Source organism: Narcine bancroftii, chromosome 9 (assembly GCF_036971445.1).
Source record: "Narcine bancroftii isolate sNarBan1 chromosome 9, sNarBan1.hap1, whole genome shotgun sequence".
Classification (NCBI taxonomy): domain Eukaryota; kingdom Metazoa; phylum Chordata; class Chondrichthyes; order Torpediniformes; family Narcinidae; genus Narcine; species Narcine bancroftii.
In genome coordinates, this window is record NC_091477.1 from 63405475 (window position 1) to 63425912 (window position 20438).

At 37.9% G+C, this 20438-nt stretch overlaps 1 protein-coding gene and 1 long non-coding RNA gene across 4 annotated transcripts in view; one reads left to right on the forward strand and one right to left on the reverse strand.

The window, feature by feature from the left end:
- Positions 1–1118: 1118 nt before the first annotated feature.
- LOC138743707 (serotransferrin-like) overlaps positions 1119–20438 on the forward strand; it is a 79605-nt gene continuing 60285 nt past the window's right edge. The window contains exons 1-3 of one of the 3 annotated variants that reach the window (XM_069899331.1): positions 1119–1341; positions 14583–14740; positions 19900–20002. In XM_069899331.1, coding sequence (XP_069755432.1) covers positions 1302–1341; positions 14583–14740; positions 19900–20002 — 301 coding nt within the window. In that variant the 5' untranslated portion in view covers positions 1119–1301. Of the gene's footprint in view, positions 1342–10211; positions 10244–14582; positions 14741–18737; positions 19055–19899; positions 20003–20438 lie in introns of those variants that run through there. The other 2 variants (XM_069899332.1, XM_069899333.1) reach the window with 2 other exon arrangements.
- Positions 17723–20438, reverse strand: part of LOC138743709 (uncharacterized) — a 54849-nt gene continuing 52133 nt past the window's right edge. The window contains exons 3-4 of the long non-coding RNA XR_011345027.1: positions 19462–19598; positions 17723–18060 (exon numbers count right to left, since the gene is read on the reverse strand). This is a non-coding gene — a long non-coding RNA (uncharacterized lncRNA). The remainder of the gene's footprint in view (positions 18061–19461; positions 19599–20438) is intronic.

Below are 20438 nucleotides of genomic sequence, written 5' to 3' on the forward strand. Positions count from 1 at the left end.
GGATTTATGCTTAGCCCACTACTCTACTCAATATACACCCATAACTGTGTGGCCAAGCACAATTCCAATTCTATCCTCAAATTTGCCGATGACTCCACAGTTGTCGGCAGAATCGCAAATGGCTACGAGGAAGACCACAGGAAGGAGATAGATCAGCTCGTTGAATGGTATAACAACAACAACCTTGTGCTCAACGTTAACAAAACCAAGGAGATAATTGTGGACTCCAGGAGGAAGTCAGGGGAAAACAATCCAGTCTTCGTCAAGGGCTCAGTAGTGGAGAGGGTCAAGAACTGTTAATTTCTCAGTGTCAACATCTCTGAGGATCTGTCCTGAAGCCTCCATGAGGATGCAATCATGAAGAAAGCTCGCCAATAGCTATACTTTGTGAGGTGTTTGAGAAGATTCAGTATGTCACCAAAGACTCTCGAAAATGTTGACAGGTGTACCGTGGAGAGCATTCTGGCTGGTTGCATCACTGTCTAGTTTAGGACAAGAATAAACTCCAGAGGGTTGTTAACTCAGCTTGCAACATCACAGGCACCAGATTTCACTCCATCGAGGACATCCGCATGAGGCAATGTCTTAAAAAAAGCAGCTTCTATCCTCAAGGACCCCCCACCACCCAAGCCATGCCCTCTTTCACTCTGCTACCATCAGGAAAAAAGTACAAGTGGCTGAAGATGAGCACAAGGACAGCTTCTTTCCCACTGCCATCAGATTCCTGAATAATCAATGAACCAAAGACACTGCCTGACTTTTTGAGCATTATTTATCTATTTATTTATTTTATTTTTTATTTTTTTATGAATGTTTGCACTGTGATGCTGCCAAAAAACAACATATTTTGTGACTTGTTCATGACAATAGATTCTGATTCCAGAACTGGCAAACTAAAGTAGAAAGATTGTAATTATGCAAATAATATCTGAATACTTTTAAAAGCCTGATCCCACAACTATGCAGAAGTTGAGAAATGACACCACCTTTGCAATTTAAGATTAAAATTTTCAAGTTGAAATAATTGGTAATTTCTCTTCCAGTTCCCTTGATTACATTCATACCGTTCTCCACATTCCTTGTGGTTTATTGTGGATGGCGCAAGTGGGTTGAGTCAAGGTGAATGCATCTATGAAATATAACCCAAGCAATCCAATGGCAGGGTGGTGCACTCTGCCAACTCTGTGAGCCATGGGCTTTATAAAGGAGAGCAGGACTAAAGTTCTACCACAAACTATTACACAGCAGTTTTGTGACACCCCCAAACAACTTCTCCATTCTGTAAATCTGCAGTTTGCAAGATGATTTACCTCCACAGTGTTATACTGGTCTCAATTACTTGTGAGTATTATGTTTGTATGTTTGTTTTGCTGGAATTTTAATTGATGTTATTTTTCTATGTATTTCGCTCATTGCCCGATGTGGCAATGACCAAGTATTCCATATGCTGTAATAGTTCAGAATCAACTGTTAGGCAACAAATGAAGTAAAACTTACTTACCTAGATACCTGAGCATCATGTGAAATATAGCAGAAGAGCTTTTCCTTGTGCCCTGCTCATATATATTTCCTCATCAAATGTCACCAGATTAGTTTTAATGCTCATATGTCATTGCTGTGTTCAAACACACTTTATTGTTTGCAAACATTTGGACGACCAATACTTTGTAGAAGATGAAGTCCAAATACGCAAACTATATTATTACCATAGTACACCACAGCACAGAAACAGACCCTTCTGCCCTTCTAAATTGTGCTGAACTATTATTTTGCCTAGTTCCACTGACCTGCACCTGGATCATATCCCTCCATAACCCTCCCATCCAAGTACCTGTCCAAATTTGTATTAAATGTCAAAACTCAGCCTGCATTTACAAATTCAACTGGCAGCTCACTCCTCAATCTCACCACTCTGCGTGAAGACGTTCCCCTGGTGTTCCCACTAAACCTTTCCCCTTTTCACTCTTAACCCATGTGTTCTAGCTTTTATTCTCACCTAACCTCTCTTCTTCTCTGATTTTTTTCTCCCCTCTCCCCTCTCTTCTTATCTCTCTCTCTCTCTCTCTCTCTCTCTTTCAGTGACAGAGGGTTGATTGAGGAGACTGCATCATCCTGGAGCTGAATATTAAGTAGGGAGATGCATTTACAAATTGTTTCAGAGAAAGAGCCCATCATTGAAATTGCTGTTGCTCTTATTACATAAATGGATGTTTCCTTATGACAAATATTTTTAATTAAAGAATGCAGACCTGGCCATGTCTTTTGAAGGGGAAACAGAATTAGATCAAAGCTATTCATCAAGAAAATAAGCAGAGTTAAAGCAGCAAATTTGCGATCACAACTTTCAAAAGGAGGAGTGGATAAGTACTCAAAAGGACTAAATGTAAAGTGTTTCAGGAAATGCTGGACCCTAGAATTAATTGGGTAGCTCTACCAAAGAAGCTCAACAAAAGGAACACACAAATTAATTGGCCAAATGGGTTTCTTCTTTACTCTGTGATGGAATAGGGATGGTGCAGCATTTCCCATCGCTGCCTCACTGCTCCAGTGAGCTCTTCGCTCCTGGTCTTGCTCTATGGAGCTTGCACACTCTGTAGATGAATGGGGTACTCCTGGGAGCTCTGCTTTCCTTTCATTTCCCAAAGTTGTGCTGCATATTTATCCACTACATTTAAAAACAAATATAGGTGAGTTGATGAATGTGGGTGTGAAAGAGAGAATTTAATTTTTCAGGGTTACTGGGAAATAAGGAGAGGGAGAAAGGTCTGATGGAAATGTTCTGCTCCTATTTTGTGGCATCATCCTGTATGTCATTTTTCTTCCCTGTACCCCCCCCCCCAATAAACTGCACATTCAACCTCCCCATCCCCATGATTTTCTTGATTCTATTGAGCTCCTTTCACTAATTTCTTCAGAATATTTCCTCTAGCCATCAGATCCTCAAACAGCCACTGATATATTTGCTCTTCCACCCTTGAGAAAAAGGTGTAAAGATTTGGGCACAAAACTCCTGCTATGTCCACAGCAGAACTGAAGATATGGTGAACTTTTAACCATAGTAAATTTCAGAGGAGATCTACTTTCTGTGATACCACAAGGTGCCGTGGGAATGTGATTTTATTAATTGATGTGCAAAATTACCTGTTCTTTTCCTATAATTCTCTTGATTGTGATGTTTGCTCTTTCACTACAATCCTCATCATTTCCCATCTGTCATTGGGTTTTCTCTTTTCCATATCCCTTCCTCCCTCTCCTCTGGCTTCCCCCTTTTTCTGTTTACTCCCTTCAACAACACACTTCTCCGTTTTCTTTAGCCAATAAATTCATATTAACACTTCCCCTTCCCTTTAATCGAACATTCGTTGTTCTCTCTCCACCTATTTAATGTTGACTATTTCTCTCCCTTCTCCCCCTCCACACCACTCAGCTCCAAATAGAGATAGCAGTATCCATGCACTCTCACCTTTACTGTTCTGAAATTGGTAATTGAATTTCTGGTACACTTACTATAGCATTCTGGCAAAAATGCGCATCGATGTCATTTTAGTGTATGACTGAGGAACCACACGTGTGTCTGCATTGATGGGACGAAGATGGGGAGGGCCAGGACCTCCAAGTTCATGGGAATCTGTATTTCTGAGGCCCTCTCCTGGAGCCTGCACATCAATGCAACCGCGAAGGCACACCAACCTCTTTACATATTGTCAAACTTCGCTAAGTGCAGTGTGGAAGGTTTACTGACTGCTTGCAGCTCAGTCTGTTTTGGTAAATTGAGTGCCCAGGAATGGAAAAGGCTGCAGAAGGTAGCAAACAGAGCCAGATCCATCAAATGCTATCTGTGTGAAGCACTGCCTCAAGAAGGAAGCCAACATCATAAAGGACCCCCAACATCCTGGTCACAACCATTTTTCACTCCTAGCTTCAGGCAAAAGCTATCGACGCATTAAGACCAGAACCTCGAGGCTCAAGAACAGTTTCTTTTCAATGGTGATAGAAATCTTGAACCTTCACTTGTTACACTATCATAAACTATGCTAGCACCACAAAAAGCCTATCTGCACTATTGTAATGCCACTGTTTGTTCCTTGCACTATGGCACCTGTGAATATTTATTATCTATCTGTCTTTGTAGTTTTTATATTTGTTATTTTAATGTATTGTTATGTACTCAGAAAGGAGCAATAGAAATTCACCAAGACACTGCTACATTTAAAATATTTTAATTAATTAATTAGCAATAATATAACACCTTATCTAACTTATCTAAGCTTCACCCTTTCTTTTTTCTTTGGCTTGGCTTCGCAGACGAAGATTTATGCAGGGGTAATGTCCACGTCAGCTGCAGGCTCGTTTGTGGCTGACAAGTCCAATGCGGGACTGGCAGACACGGTTGCAGCGGTTGCAAGGGAAAATTGGTTGGTTGGGGTTGGGTGTTGGGTTTTTCCTCCTTTGTCTTTTATCAGTGAGGTGGGCTCTGCGGTCTTCTTCAAAGGAGGTTGCTGCCTGCTGAACTGTGAGGCGCCAAGATGCATGGTTTGAGGCGAGATCAGCCCACTGGCGGTAGTCAATGTGGCAGGCACCAAGAGATTTCTTTAAGCAGTCCTTGTACCTCTTCTTTGGTGCACCTCTGTCTCAGTGGCCAGTGGAGAGCTCGCCATATAACACGATCTTGGGAAGGCGATGGTCCTCCATTCTGGAGACGTGACCTACCCAGCGCAGTTGGATCTTCAGCAGCGTGGATTCGATGCTGTCAGCCTCTGCCATCTCGAGTACTTCAATGTTGGAGATGAAATCGCTCCAATGAATGTTGAGAACTGAGCTTAACCCTACCTATGCGCAAATACATGTGTGTGTGTGTGTGTGTGTGTGTGTGTGTGTGTGTGTGTGTGTGTGTGTGTGTGAGAGTGTGTGTGTGTGAGAGTGTGTGTGTGTGTGTGAGTGAGTGAGTGAGTGAGTGAGTGAGTGAGTGAGTGAGTGAGTGAGTGAGTGTATGTGTGTGTGTGTGTGTGTGTGTGTGTGTGTGTGTCCATGTGCATGCGCGCATGTGCGCAACTACCCAAACCATTACAGCTTATGCACAATTCTGGAACATTAGTTCAAAGTTCAGTCTCAGAAATCCAGTGATGAGATAAAGACTCTTAAATGATGCAAAGAAGTGGTCACAAGGTCAGTTGGAGAGATAGGTGACAGATTTTTGTAGACTCACAAAATCCTTGTTGAGTTGCTTCCAGAGAGGTGTCCTTTCAGATGATTGGTACTCAAAATTCCTATTTTCTTGGTGTGGGGGACTAGAAGCAAGTGACTCTCAGAAACTTTCCAGAAACCTTTCAAGATGTTCAAGTGACCTTTTCTTTAGTCATGGTGGAGTTCAACAGTTGCCTTCAAAATGATCTTTCCTTCGGCCATAGTGGGATTAAACAAGTCCCCTTCAAAGGTTACCTTTCCTTCGGCCACACAAAGCCTCCAAGAGCTGCTGTTGCTGTGGTGCTTCTTTAAAATGACCCTGATCAAAACAGTGTACTCTTTCTTTAACATGTTTGGCACATGGTATCTGCATCTGCATTCGGAGGCACTTCCTCTCTCTTCAGAAGTAGCAAAAATGAATACACACTGTCCTAGCCCATCAGCCCATTGTCAATCTCCAAAGCTTGCAGGGTTTGCAACTTAATTTGTTACCTCTTAAAGTGACAGTTCCACTCAAATGAAAATGTACTGGGAACACATATCTCCCACCAACAAAGAAAGTTTTGAGATGTTAGAGAAAAGTTTTAACTGCAACCTACAAAGTTTGAAATAACATATTCACTATTTACCTGATATAATACAGACAAATATAACATACTTCAGTAATTTTGCAAACTTAACATCTTGAAAGGTGATCAGCAATTACATTATCCTTGTCTTCAATATAAGTTTTCATTAAATCATACTCCTGTAGAATTAGACTCCAGTTTGACAATCATCTATTTTTGTTTTTCATTTTACTCAAGAACACTAAGGGATTCTGATCCTTATACATAATAAGTGGATGCTGAGCGGTGTGGATGTAAATATCAAAATGCACAAAGCCAATTCAAGGGATAATAATTATTTCTCTGTAGTGAATAATTATTTTGATGTTTATTGGAGAAATATGCCACTGGATGGTCAATATCATCAGAACCATTCCTTAATAATAACACTGCTCCTGCAGCTTCATCACTAGCATCTACTGCTAAAGAAAAGGCTTCTCAAAATCAGGTGACTGAAGCACAGGTTGGTGACATAAAATGGCTTTCACTTTCTCAAATGCTTCCTGACAAAGTTCAGTCCAAACAAACTTTTCACCCTTCTTCAGAAGATTAGTTAAGGGAAGGGCAATATTTTTATAATACTCTACCATTCCCAAATACCCCCAAACTGCTTTCTTACCCGTGGGAATGGGAAAGTCAAAAATTACATGAACTTTCACCTGAGCAAGTGTCAACTTGTCTTGACCCAACAACATAACCAAGATAAGTCACAGTAGCATAGCCAAATTAACTTTCAGCTAAATTAACAGTAATGCTGGTTTTTGAAAGTTTGTCAAACAAATTTTTCTGTCTCAGAGATGTGTGCTTCCCAGAAGTCATTGCCCATAACCAAATTATCAATAGCAGCATCTGTATGTTTTAATCCAGGAGTGGGCAGTAGGCATACATAATCTACAATAACTTTAGAGAAGGGTTTGCCAAAAGAAGGAATATGTTTTAAAGGAGCCACTGGGGAACCCTGATTGGGTTTCCCTGCAACCTGACAAATGCAACAAGTCTAGATAAATGACACAGAATCTTCTCTCAAAACTCGACAATAAAATGGTTTCATAATCTTATATATATAGTTTTTGTTATACCAAGATGACCACCCAAGCACCTGCTATAGGACTGGTTTATAATTTTATCCCTTTAGGCTTTTGGAACTACAACCTGATGAACAACTGCTCATTCCTCATTGGCAGGGATATCAAGTGATGTCCACTTCCGCATTAACACACGCTCCTTAAAATAATATCCAACTAGCACTTTCTCAATTTCCTTATCAGATAGAACTTTATCTCTCATCTCAGTAGGATGAAGATCTTGGTTCTGCCCCACTATAAACTCCTTTCGAGCCAATGACAAATCCTTACTCTCAGATTTAACACCAGAACTCTGGTCCAAATCATTTGCACTGGCAAGCTGCTTCGATATAGCTCACGTCACTGCACAGGCTAGCTATATATCTGATTCTGTCTTTGTTTCATCAATGATTGGCTTGGCAGTCAACCTCACTGCAGGGAAAACTTCACTCTCCACAAGGTCACTTCATGATTTGTTTTCTAAATTTTTTAAAAACTTTATTTATTTGTTCAAAAGCAAATAATATATGACATATACAGCAATTAAAAATGAACATTAACTTTTTTTATATATATAGAAAAAAAGGAAAAGAAAAGAACCCCCGCCCCTTCAGCCAACTCTCCTAAGGAGAGCCATAAAAAAGGTAAAAGAAAGAATATTAAAGAAAAAGTTAAATATACATATTAAAATCTAATCAATATAAATTGAAATGTAAATATTCTGAATATAACAGCCACTTATTAATAAAAAAATATAATTATCATGCGAAACATATGTAATTATTAAACAATATTTAATCTCATTATGCCATCTATTAATATCAATAATATTAGTATCTTTCCACATACTAGCAATACATTTTTCACTACGGATAAAGCTAAATATACAAAAACAAGCTGGAATTTATCTAATCCCAAACCTTTCAGAGGTTGCAAACTACCAAATAAAAATACTGTTGGATCTAAAACTATTTTAATCTTATACAGGTATTCTAAAAATAATTGAATTTTCTTCCAAAAAAATTGTATATGTCTTCTTCTTTGGCTTGGCTTTGCGGACGAAGATTTATGGAGGGGTAAATGTCCACGTCAGCTGCAGGCTCGTTTGTGGCTGACAAGTCTGATGCGGGACAGGCAGACACGGTTGCAGTGGTTGCATGGGAAAATTGGTTGGTTGGGGTTGGGTGTTGGGTTTTTCCTCCTTTGTCTTTTGTCAGTGAGATGGGCTCTGCGGTCTTCTTCAAAGGAGGTTGCTGCCCGCCAAACTGTGAGGCGCCAAGATGCACGGTTTGAGGCGATATCAGCCCACTGGCGGTGGTCAATGTGGCAGGCACCAAGAGATTTCTTTAGGCATTCCTTGCACCTCTTCTTTGGTGCACCTCTGACACGATGGCCAGTGGAGAGCTCGCCATATAACACGATTTTGGGGAGGCGATGGTCCTCCATTCTGGAGATGTGACCTACCCAGCTGGGATTGTATATGTATACATAACCAAACAGCATGAAAAAAGTTCCAACCATATCACCACATCTAAAACTCAAATCTGATTCATGAAAACCATATTTTTAAAAGTTTTGCAGGTGTCAAATATAATTGATGTAAAAAATTGTAATTAATCAGTGCATAATGTCCATTTATAAATCTAGTTACACTATCATAACAGATATCTAACCAATCATCTTCAGAAAAAATAAAACCAATATCCACTTCCCATTTAATTTTAGATCTATCCCAACCCTTTTTATCCATACCATCCTGCAATATTTAATACATAAATGAAATATAACCCTTCTCTGGTACCTTCATAAGAAAAGTCTCAAATTTAGTCATTTTAGGTAAAATCATATCTCTACCAAACATACATTTTACCAAAGATCGAATTTGATAATACAGAAATAAAGAATTCTTATCAATACCAAAATCTTCCCTCATCTGTTTAAAAGATAAAAACTTACCCTCTTTAAAACAATCTCCCAAATTTTTCACACCTTTAAATCTCCAATGCAATAAACTTTGATTATGTATTGAAAAAGAAATAATTTGATTATTATACAACGGAGTCAAAGCCAATAATTTTCCCCTAGAGCCTATCATTTTATATTTCTTTATCCATAACTTCATTAAATGTTTTAGTATAGGCACATTATATTGTTGTAACAAATTTATATTCCACCTAAACAAAAACTGATGTATTTCAAATTCAGAAATACTTGCCATCTCAATTTTAGCCCAACTAGGAGGCCGTACGAAATCCATCAATTTACTAATAAATTTAAGTTGGGCTGCCTTGTAATAATTTTGAAAATGTGGTAAACGTAGTCCCCCTAACTCATATTTCCAAGTTAATTTATTCAAAGCTACTCTCAAAAATTTACCCCTCCATAAAAACTCCCTAACCATTTTATTCAAATCTTGAAAAAAAAAATTATCAAGTAAATATGGAACGGATTGAAACAAATATTGTATATGCGGAAAGATATTTATCTTAATTGTATTTATCCTTCCCATTAAATTAATAGGTAAATCTTTCCATTTAATCAAATCAGTTTTAATTTTTTTCATTAATGGAGCATAATTTAATTTATATAAAAATTGATAATTAACATTCAAAATTATACCTAGATATTTAATTCAATCAGTCCACTTCAAATTAATAATATTCTTATAAACTGAATAATTTCATTCACTTACCGGTAATATTTCACTTTTTTCCCCAATTAACTTTATATCCAGAAAGACATCCATATTGTATTAAACATTCCTTCAAATGGAAAAGTGACTGAGCTGGGTTTATTAAATACACCAATACATCATCAGCAAATAAATTAATTTTATACTCCTCGTCTAAAACTTTCATACCTTGTATTTGTGTATTTTGTCTTATCAACTGTGCTAAAGGTTCAATCACTAATGCAAACAAAAGACAACCTTGACGAGTTGATCGAGTTAACTTAAAAGATTCTGAAATCAAACAATTCGTCAATATTCTAGCTTCCAGTTTACTATATAGAGCCCTAATCTAACCAATAAAAGAAGGACAAAACTTAAATTTTTCCAAAACTTTAAACAAAAAATTCCATTCAACTCTATCAAATGCTTTTCTGCATCTACGGATATCACCATCGGGTGATCTAAAGATTGTCGAAATCTATTAATCAAACTAATCACATGCAAAATGTTATCTGAAGCATATCTATTCTTTATAAAACCTGTTTGTTCAATATGAATCAACTTTGGTAAAAATCTAGCCAATCTATTTGCTAATAATTTAGCTATTATTTTGTAATCTACATTTAACAATGAAATTGGTCTATATGAAGATATTTTCAAAGGATCTCTATTTTTTTTAGGAATTACTGTAATTAAAGCACGAGAACAAGACTCAGGTAATTCATAATGTTCTCCAACTTGATGTAATACATCCCCAAACACTGTAGATAAATCATAATAAAAAGATTCATAAAATTCAACCGAAAATCCATAATCACCAGGCGATTTACCATTCGGCATTTCCAATATAGCCATTTTAATTTCTGAATCAGTAAATAGTTCTTTTAACTCCTGTATATCTCCATCCTCTAATATCAGTAAATTCAACTGTGATAAAAAAAAGATCAATCGATCCAGTTTCCTGTTTTCCTTCAGATGTATATAACTTTTTATAAAATGAATAAAATTCATCATTAATCTCATGAGGTTTATAAGTAATAAGAGAATTCTGTCTAACAGCATTAATAGTCCTCGATATCTGTTCTTTCTTTAATTGCCATGCCAATACCTTATGTGCTTTCTCTCCCCATTCATAATACCGCTGTTTAGTCCTATTAATCACACATTCAAATTGATAAGGTTGCAAAGTATTATATTCCAATTTCAACCTAGATAATTCTATTTTATGATCTTCTGTAGCATCTTTCTGAAATTCCTTTTCTAACTCATCAATCTGTTTCTCTAATTCAAGATTCTGATTTAATTGATTCTTTTTTTATTTTAGAAGTATAACTAATTATTTGTCCTCTCAAATAGGCTTTCATAGCATCCCATAATACAAACTTACTTTGAACAGAATTAGAATTTTCTTTCAAAAAAATTAATTTATTTTTTCAAAAAATCAATAAATTCAACATTTTTAACAACATTGTATTAAATCTCCAACGATAAGCTATTTGAATTTTCTCAGAAGTTTCATATGTAAATATAACAGAGAATGATGTGAAATAACCCTACTTTTATATTCCGCTTGTTGTATTCTCCCTTGTAAATGTGCCGATACTAAAAAGAAGTCAATCCTTGAAAATGATCCATGTCTAGATGAATAAAAGGAAAAATCTTTCTTTGTCGGATTAAGACGTCACCAAAAATCTAATAAATTAAGATCTTTCATCAACGCTTGGACTTGAATTGCCATCTTGGATTTTTTAACTTTCTTCGGAGATTTATCTAATTATGGTTCCAAAACACAATTAAAATCACCACCAATTAAAATATTATCATTAGCCTGACCCAAACATAAAAATGCATCTGAAATAAATATTTCATCATCTGCATTTTGGCATAAATATTAAGTAAAGTCCAAAATTCACTAAAAATCTTACAATTCAATTTAAGAATACATCCTGCCTTTTTCTCCATTGATTGTAATTCAAAAGATAATTTTTTATGTATCAAAATTGCTACACCTTTAGCCCTGGAATTAAATGAAGAAGAATATACATGCCCAACCCAGTCCCTCTTTAACTTCATACTTTCCTTCACATTCAAATGTGTTTCTTGTAAAAAAGCAATATCAATTTTCATTTTCTTAATATACGCCAAGACTCGCTTATGCTTAATTGGACTATTTAATCCTTGAACATTAAAAGTAGCAAACCTCAACTTTGACATATCTACTATTATTACTAAATACCAATAATATCTTTATGTAAAAACTCAAATCAATGTATATAGGGCCTCCAATTAAAAAAAATCACAAATTAAAAAGTAAAAAATTAAAAATAAAAAAATAATAAAGAAAAAAAGATAATCCCCCCCCAAAAAAAAACTACCAAAAGGCAGTAATCCCCTAAACAAAAATTGGGTGTGGGTCACCCACAAGTGGCTGATGATGTAAAGAACTTAGTGCAAATCTCTCCCTCCCCAGCCAAACAGTCAATAACATCAAAATATCATAATAACAAAAGAAAAAAATAGAATAAGAAAATTCTTCTTTTCATCCAAAAGATTCCAATCTCGAAGATCCCATTTCAGAATGAGGTAGACTCTTTCCATTCCCATTTTCCCCATTTCTGCCATTTCTTCCGTTTCCAGAGCAACCAGATTTTTCTTTAGGAGATAATGATGGACTACGTCTTTGTCCTCTTATAACTGGCAATGAATCAGCAAAAATCATGGCTTCACGATCAGTTTCAAAAAACTGAAATTGATAGTCTCCATAAAACACCTTCAGCACTGCAGGGTAACGAAAAGTAGACTTATAACCTTTATGCCACAAAACTTCTTTAACTGGATGGAATCGACGTCGACGTTGAATGATCTCTTGACTCAAATCAGGATAAAAAAAGACTCTGCTATTCTTATTCAATAATGGGGTTTGTCGTTGTCTCGCATTTTGTAATGCAAGTCGAAGTATTGCTTCTTTATCCAAATAACTCAAACATTGAATTATTACCAGTCTCGGTGGTTGAACAGCTGAGGGTGTTCTTCTTAAAGCTCTATGGGCTCTTTCCAGTACCAATCCCCCAGAGAAAAATTCTTGCCCTAATATTTGCAGAATCCAGTCTTTAAAGAAACAAAGAGAATCTTGTCCTTCTAAACCTTCTTACAAACCAACAATTTTCACATTATTCCTTCTGCTTTGATTCTCCAAATAATCTATTTTTCTTTCTCGCTCCTTCTCACGTTCTCCTAATTCTATGATTGATTTTTCTACCTTCAACACGTTTTCTGTGTTGGAAGTCACTTGTTGTTTACAGTCCAAAAAAGCAGTCTGAATTTTTTTTAATTCTTCCTAAGATGCATCCACACGTGTCTTAACCATATTTAATTCTGAACTTATACCAGCATTCATTTGAGCCATTTCATTCATTTGAGATTTCAACAAAGGTTTTATAGCAGCTTGAATAACTTCATTTAATTGCATACACTGTGATTCAGTAAAGCTCAGCTCTGCTCTCTCTGACATAGTGGCAAAACAAGGTAACTGCAGCTCCTGCTGCAACTCAACAGAAGGCATTTTAAAAGTTTAACTGTGGGTCTGGACTCCCAGTGACGGCACTCCGACTTCCTCAGGGAGTTGCCGCTGGTCTCCCCCCTTATCTTGTTGTTCTTTTCATCAATTCACAAAGAAAAATGATTTCTTCAGATTGAAATGCTACCTGATGCATTTCCAACAGTGGAGTCATTTCCTGAGTGCTCCCTCCATTGAAATCAAAAGGCTTTCCAAATCGGGGTCCACTTCTTGGGAACACGCACCTTCTTCCAGAGAACGGGTAATTCCAATGCCATCCTTCATTTGGTGAGTAATAGGTATTCTTTTTTCAGCCCCCACTGGCAATCTTTGAGGTTTAAACAATGAAGAGATTGAGCCTGGGGCTGTATCAAGTCATCTAGGCCCCAAATCTTCAGCACTTCAAAAATGTAACTTCTTATGAACTTGAGGTTTAGTCTTTTTGACATAAGTGTCCATAATAATTCCTTAATACTTTAAACTAACATTTAAAAAGTTTAAACTTGAAAATAAAGGGTTAAAAAACGGGTATTTAAAAGTCTGGCCAGAGAGGTCAAGATTGCACGTCTAGATTCTATGCCATCTTGCCACGCCCCCTTGTTTTCTAACTTAAGTGGATATTCCACATTTCCCTTCTGGAAGGTTTTACTTGGCGCAAAATCAACACTTCAGAAGGCTCCACTTGGCACAAACTTAACCCTGTGAGTTAAAGCATGCTCATCCGCTGATTTAGCAGAATCCTGCCAAGTTTCCATTTTTTCCTCAGACTGTCTTTGCCTCTCAGATTTCTCCCTTCTAAGTTTTTCTAATTCTAGCTCAAACTGTTTTTGTTTCTCAAGTTCCTCCAATCTATAGTTTTATTTATTTCTTTTAAAATATTTTTATTAATTTCAATAACAATAAATTTGTACAGTATGGAATGTGCACAGAAAAAAAGATTTTAAAAACCCATAGAAACATAAACATACAAATGAATTCCAAAACACCACCATAATACAGAAAGGGCATCAAAAATTTAAATTTAGCAGAACTCTAAACTGTACAGTTATATTTAAAATATAGTAATCAATGAAAAAAAGAAAAAAACCTTTTAATCAAAACCCCCTCCATTTTACATGGTTAGATTTAAAAAACTTAGCACGTGGATATCGAGTGACCACAACTTGAAAACTGACAATACAACCTCAAGGTGTAGAATAACAGCAACACTTTCACCCAGCAGTGAACTGTGCTTTTAATATGTTGGTGTGTTCCAAGGGCACATCCTCTCTTTTCAGAGGTAGTGAAGATGAGTACACGCTGTCCCCAGCCTGTCAGCCCACATTCCAAAGCTTGCAAGGTTTGCAGCTTGATTTGTTCTCTTAAAGTGACAGTCCCACTCAAATGAAAATGAACTGGGAGCATGTAATAGTTTACTATTAATGTTTTTTTTAACGAAGTACCTGTTTGACTGCAGCAATGTGAGCAAGAATAAATTCATATTCATTATCTTTTTGCAGCTCTTACCTTTGCAGCTGATGAGAGCATCACATGGTGTACAATATCCAATGTGGAATTATCAAAATGCAAAGATTTGGAAAAAGCTATGGCAGATCATTTCCTCAACTTCCAATGTATAAAGGAAGACACGGCTGCAAGTTGTATCACTGCTATCAAGGTAAACCTATTTTTGGACGTCATAAGTTAATATTCCAAATATTGAATTACTTTGGTTGCGGTACCGTGAGAACAATAGATGGTGCTATTTCTTTAAATTCACACAAATTGAATCTACCCATGTTCATTGAACAGGAATCCCCTCCTTCCAAATGAACAGGGCTGTTGGTGGTGGAGGAACAGTTTGTCAGAGAGCATTCTTGCCTGTGATGTGTAAATCAATTCTTAGAATGTTGGCATGGTGAGGAATGGATTGGAAAAGACCCCTTATTCAATAATGGTCTTTGATATGCATTCAGATGATCTTGATGTTTAGATGCTGTATGTTCTTTCTGATATGGATGAAACGGTTCTTCTATAAGCAGATGCATATCTCACACATACATATATACATATGTCTTGTGATTTAGGCCAATCACCCCATCAAATCTATGCTGGCTTTCCAACCATACTGCTCAGTCACTTATTTCCCACTGGCTACTTTCTCTCAAATGCTCATTAATTCCTACCTGAAACATCTTCCACCTACCTACACTTGGGCAAGTTATGACCCAGCCACACTGCCCCAAACCTACGATTTCTCATGTACTTTGGAAGTGGGAGGAGCACCTCAGAAGGAACCCATCTGATCATGGGAAAATATTCGCAAACTTCCAAATGTCCAAATGTCAGGATGGATCCCAAGGCTCTGGAGTTGTACTGTACAACCAATAGATCTGGTTTTTGTCAGATTTTCGAATAGCCCATCAATTCTCTGTTGCTTCTCAGATCCATCAGATGAATCACACTCCTCCACTTAACCTACTCTCTATGGTATATTCAGTCGAGATGTATTTCCACATTCTCTGTTGGAGGAACACGGCAGGTTGGACAGCATCAGTGGGAGACAACGAATGGTCAATGTTTCAGGCTCAAACTCTTCCCTTGAACTGTCGGCCATTTTTCCCCTTTGATAAGGTCCCGCATAAATGACTGGTTTCCAAAATCAAGGCTCAAGGGGTTGGGGGCAAAGTATTGATGTGGATTGAGAACTGGCTGGCAGGTAGAAGACAGAGAGTTGGGATAAATGGCTCATTTTCTGAGTGGCAGGCGGTGACCAGTGGGGTGCCACAGGGATATGTACTGGGACCCCAGCTGTTCACAATTTACATTAATGATCTGGATGAGGGGATTGGATGTAATATCTCCAAATTTGCAGATGACACTAAGCTAGGAGGGGTTGTGTGCACGGAAGAGGGGGTCAGGAAGTTCCAGTGTGATTTGGATAAATTGTGGGACTGGGCAGATACATGGCAAATGCACTACAATGTGGATAAATGTGAGGTTATCCACTTTGGTAAGACAAACCGGAGGGCAGATTACTATTTGAATGGCAATAGATTAAGAGATGGGAAAGTGCAGAGAGACCTAGGGGTACTTGTACACCAGTCTCTGAAGGCGAGCATGCAGGTACAGCAGGCGGTTAAAAAGGCAAATGGTATGTTGGCCTTCATATCAAGAGGGTTTGAGTATAGGAACAAGGATACCTTACTGCAGCTGTACAGGGCCTTGGTGAGACCATACCTGGAGTATTGTGTGCAGTTTTGGTCACCTTATCTAAGGAAGGATGTTCTTGCAATGGAGGGAGTGCAGAGGCGATTCACCAGGCTGATACCTGGAATGGCAGGAATGACTTACGAGGAAAGATTCTGCAAATTGGGATTGTACTCGCTGGAGTTTGGAAGATTGAGAGGGGATCTCATAGAGACATATAAAATTCTGGCAAGACTGGACAGAATGGATGCAGATGGGATGTTTCAAATGATGGGGCCATGGTTTGAGGATAATAGGCAAACCATTTAGGACCGAGATGAGGAGGAATTTCTTTACCAAGAGGGTGGTGAATCTATGGAATTCATTGCTACAGAGGGCAGTAGAGGCAGGTTCATTAAATATATTTAAGAGGGAATTAGATATATTTCTTCAGTATAAGGGTATTAAAGGTTACGGAGAGAAGGCAGGGACGGGGTACTGAACTTTAAGATCAGCCATGATCTCGTTGAATGGCGGAGCAGGCTCGAAGGGTCGAATGACCTACTCCTGCTCCTATCTTCTATGTTTCTATGTTGCTAGACTTGCTGAGTTTTTCCATCTGAAGGTGTTTTGTTCCTGGTTCCAGTTAGTCTCCCATGTGTCTCTGGATTTCAATGCTGGCGCCTTAGATTTGAGAACATTAGTGCAGCCAATTAAGCTTTGCCATTTTGCTTTCTGGCCAAGGAGACTTGTGCCAGTGGGGGATGAAGCAGCTTTGCTTTACTTGATGATCCACCTAACCCTGGTGCACTTCCATAGACCCCACTATTTTGGTTAGATGTCATTGTGGAAAGTTGAAAGGAATCACATCTGGCATGTCAAAGACTCAGCAGGTCTTTAAAAATTCAAGAAACTAATTGACGTTAGCATAGCAATTAGTGCAACAGCGACCGTAGTTTGAATCCAGCGCTGTCTGTATGGAGCCTGTACCTTCTCTCTGGGTCTTCGTGGTTTTCTGCCCCATGCATCAGTTTCCTCCCAACCTTTAAAAAAGTATAGGGTGTGTAAGTTTATTGGGGTATTTGGTCAGCATGGGCTCATGGGCCAGAAGGGCCTGTTACTGTGCTGTATCTCTAACAAAAACTAAATAAAATTTGCTTCAGCAATGGAGGAGAAAGTTGTTATAGATGACACTTCCTTCTTCTAATAGATCTTAATTCCACAGTATCACCTTCCAAAAGCGTGAGCTACAATATTCCGAATTTCCATCTCTTTAATCCAATAAATCCAACTCTGTGGCTGTTGCTTTACGAAGCTTTAATTCATTGATGAAACAGATAAACATTTTGCATTAAGACAAAGTATTTACTGTATGATGATAGAGGTATAAAATCTATATAAAGAAACTCAAACTTTAAAGAGATATATCACATTTAAAGAGATTTAAAGAGATACAAAGAAAAACTCTTCCTTCATATCTGATTGAATAATGAGCAAGTAATTCGTCTGCGTGGATGTTATGACATATTACATCATAGTCACTATGGTAACACTATAAACAATAGTTATCTTAAAGAGACAGGCACAAAATTAACTAAGAGTCAAAATACAAGGTTTTAACCTTTACAAAAGATGCATGAGATGTTAACAGAGAACATGAATCAGCCATTAAATGACTCAAACCACAAACAGTTGATGGAAGCCATGCCAAGTTCAGGGCTTTAAGCAGAGTAACACATGAGAGTTGTAAGAAAGCCATTCAAGTACATCTTATGAGATGCCAGTTTGTGCTCTCATTTCTTCAATGTGCTAAGTATAAAGAAATCACACTCAGATTTAGAAAGAAGGGACTAAACAGTGCTGAATTGAATTTTATGAACATAATCATAGTGGTTAGGGCAACACTTGTACAGCACCAGAACCAGGACCAGGGTTCGAATCCTGTGCTGTTTGTAATGTATCAGATTTATGTTAATCTTTAAGTTAATGTTAAATTATATTTCTCATATATAAAAATATCTTAGTAAATTATAGTTAAAATACTGTATCTGTATTCTTAGTAAGTTGGCTGTGGTTTGGTATAGGGTCACACAAAGATCACAGTACATTTATAGAGAGCCATTGTTTTCTGAGAGGAGTGTTCATTCTTGGATTTGACATGTCTTGGACAGACAGTGATAAAGGTTTCAAGAGGGTCTTAATTATTCAAGACTTACTGAGGGAGCCATCCGTTTTTAATCAAAGCCACTTAAGCCTCTTGAACAGAGATGAGATTGGAGGTTGTTATGGATATAGAATGGTTTTGAAAAAGGAACCATACTTTGGTAGAATTAAAACTGATGGTCATGCAGTTTCCAAGAATTGGAACTCACCTCGGTGATGATGTAACAGTCACATGATTTGGAGAAATCTATTATGGAATTGAGACATTTTGAGTTCAGTTTTTGGAAGAGTTCAGTTTGGAGAGTACAGAAGTCAAAAACCCCTGTGACACAGAGGTTGAAACCTTGTGAAAGACAGGGTTGAGTTACAGTAACCAGAATTAGTGCTGTTGTGTGTTACTCCTGGGAAAAGGGGAATACAGAATCAGTCACTTTTGAAATAAGGAAGACCACTTCCCTGTATCTTTGGAAAAGAGGACAGATTTCTACTGTGTCTATTTTTGTGTGACCACTTTATTTAACTCTTGTCTGGCTTGTGATTTTGTTGTGGAAGAAGAGAAGCACATTTGTTCAACCCTTGTCTGGGCTTGTGAATTTATTGTGGAAGGAAATAGCCACATTGTGAGTAAAGAGGCCTGAAGGTATGATGTTTGAAAGCACTTTATAATTATTTCTGAACTGAGAAGTTAAGTCCTTCAAGCAAAACTGAAATGATGCTGAACTTTTAAAGATGGACTTTTCAGAGTGGGGCTTTAATCTCTCACACACACACACACACACACACACACACACACACACACACACACACACACACACACACACACACACACACACATTTACATTTGCACATACTGGGGTTAAGTTTAGAGTTAAATAAGAAAGGTTATGTAAAAATGTTAAGCTACTGATAGTTTAATAAAAACTATTATTTTGTATTTTCCACTGTCAGGTGAATTTTCCATTGTTATTCCTGTGTTGGTGCTAACAAAGTTCCTTTAAAATAAATAGAAGGCTTGTTAGTTCGTAACAATAATGAGTTTGTACTTACTCTTCGTGTCTGCGTGGGTTTACTGGGGGTGGGGGGGGGGGCTCCAGTTTCCTCCCACAGTTCGAAACGTGGGTTAGTAGGTTAATTGGGTGTAGTTGGGCTTGTGGGCTGAAAGGCCCTGTCACCATGCTGTTTGTCTGAAAAAGAGAAAAATGGGAAAGGACAATGTCCAAATCCTGAAAGTATGCAAACACTCCACAGGGCAAGCAGCATGAGTGAAAAGAGAAACAAATGTTTGAGAGAAAGGCACAAAATACTAGAGGAAGTCTGCGGCCAGGCAGAGTCCATCGGAAGACAACAAAGAGCCAACTTTATTAGAGGTAACCCTTCGTCAGGACTAGGAAAGAGGAGGACAGAACCCAGAATAAAAGGAGGGGAGAGGTATTGGCTAATGAGGAAGAATGAGTATCTAACCACCTTCTCATTATTGATTCTCAGAATGGAAAAGCAGACGCCATTACTGTGGATGGGGGAGATATCTACAATGGAGGTCTCTTGCCTGAGCCACGCCTTAAGCCGATCATAGCTGAAAGATCTGAAGGTAATCATAATCAAATGCTGACACTGAACCATAACTGAACATAAGAGAGAATGTCCTTGCATTAATTTTAATGTCTTCTGAGAAGGAATTTTAATGTCTTCTGAGAAGGAAATCTATTGACAAAAACCCCATTAAAATACAGATTGAATAAAAGTGGCAGTGGAAATGTCTGAAATCACAGACTAAAAATCAACCACTTTGGAGCAGCTGACCCCATACGCTGTACAAGCTGACCCCATATGCTGAACCAGCTGACCCCATACTCTGCACCAGCTGATGCCATATTCTGAACCAGTTGACTCCATACACAGTTCCAGCTGACCCACGCACTGTACAAGCTAACCCATACACTGTACCAGCTGACTTATACACTGTACCATATGACCCATACAATGTACCAGCTGACCCATGCGCTGTACCAGTAGACCAATACGCT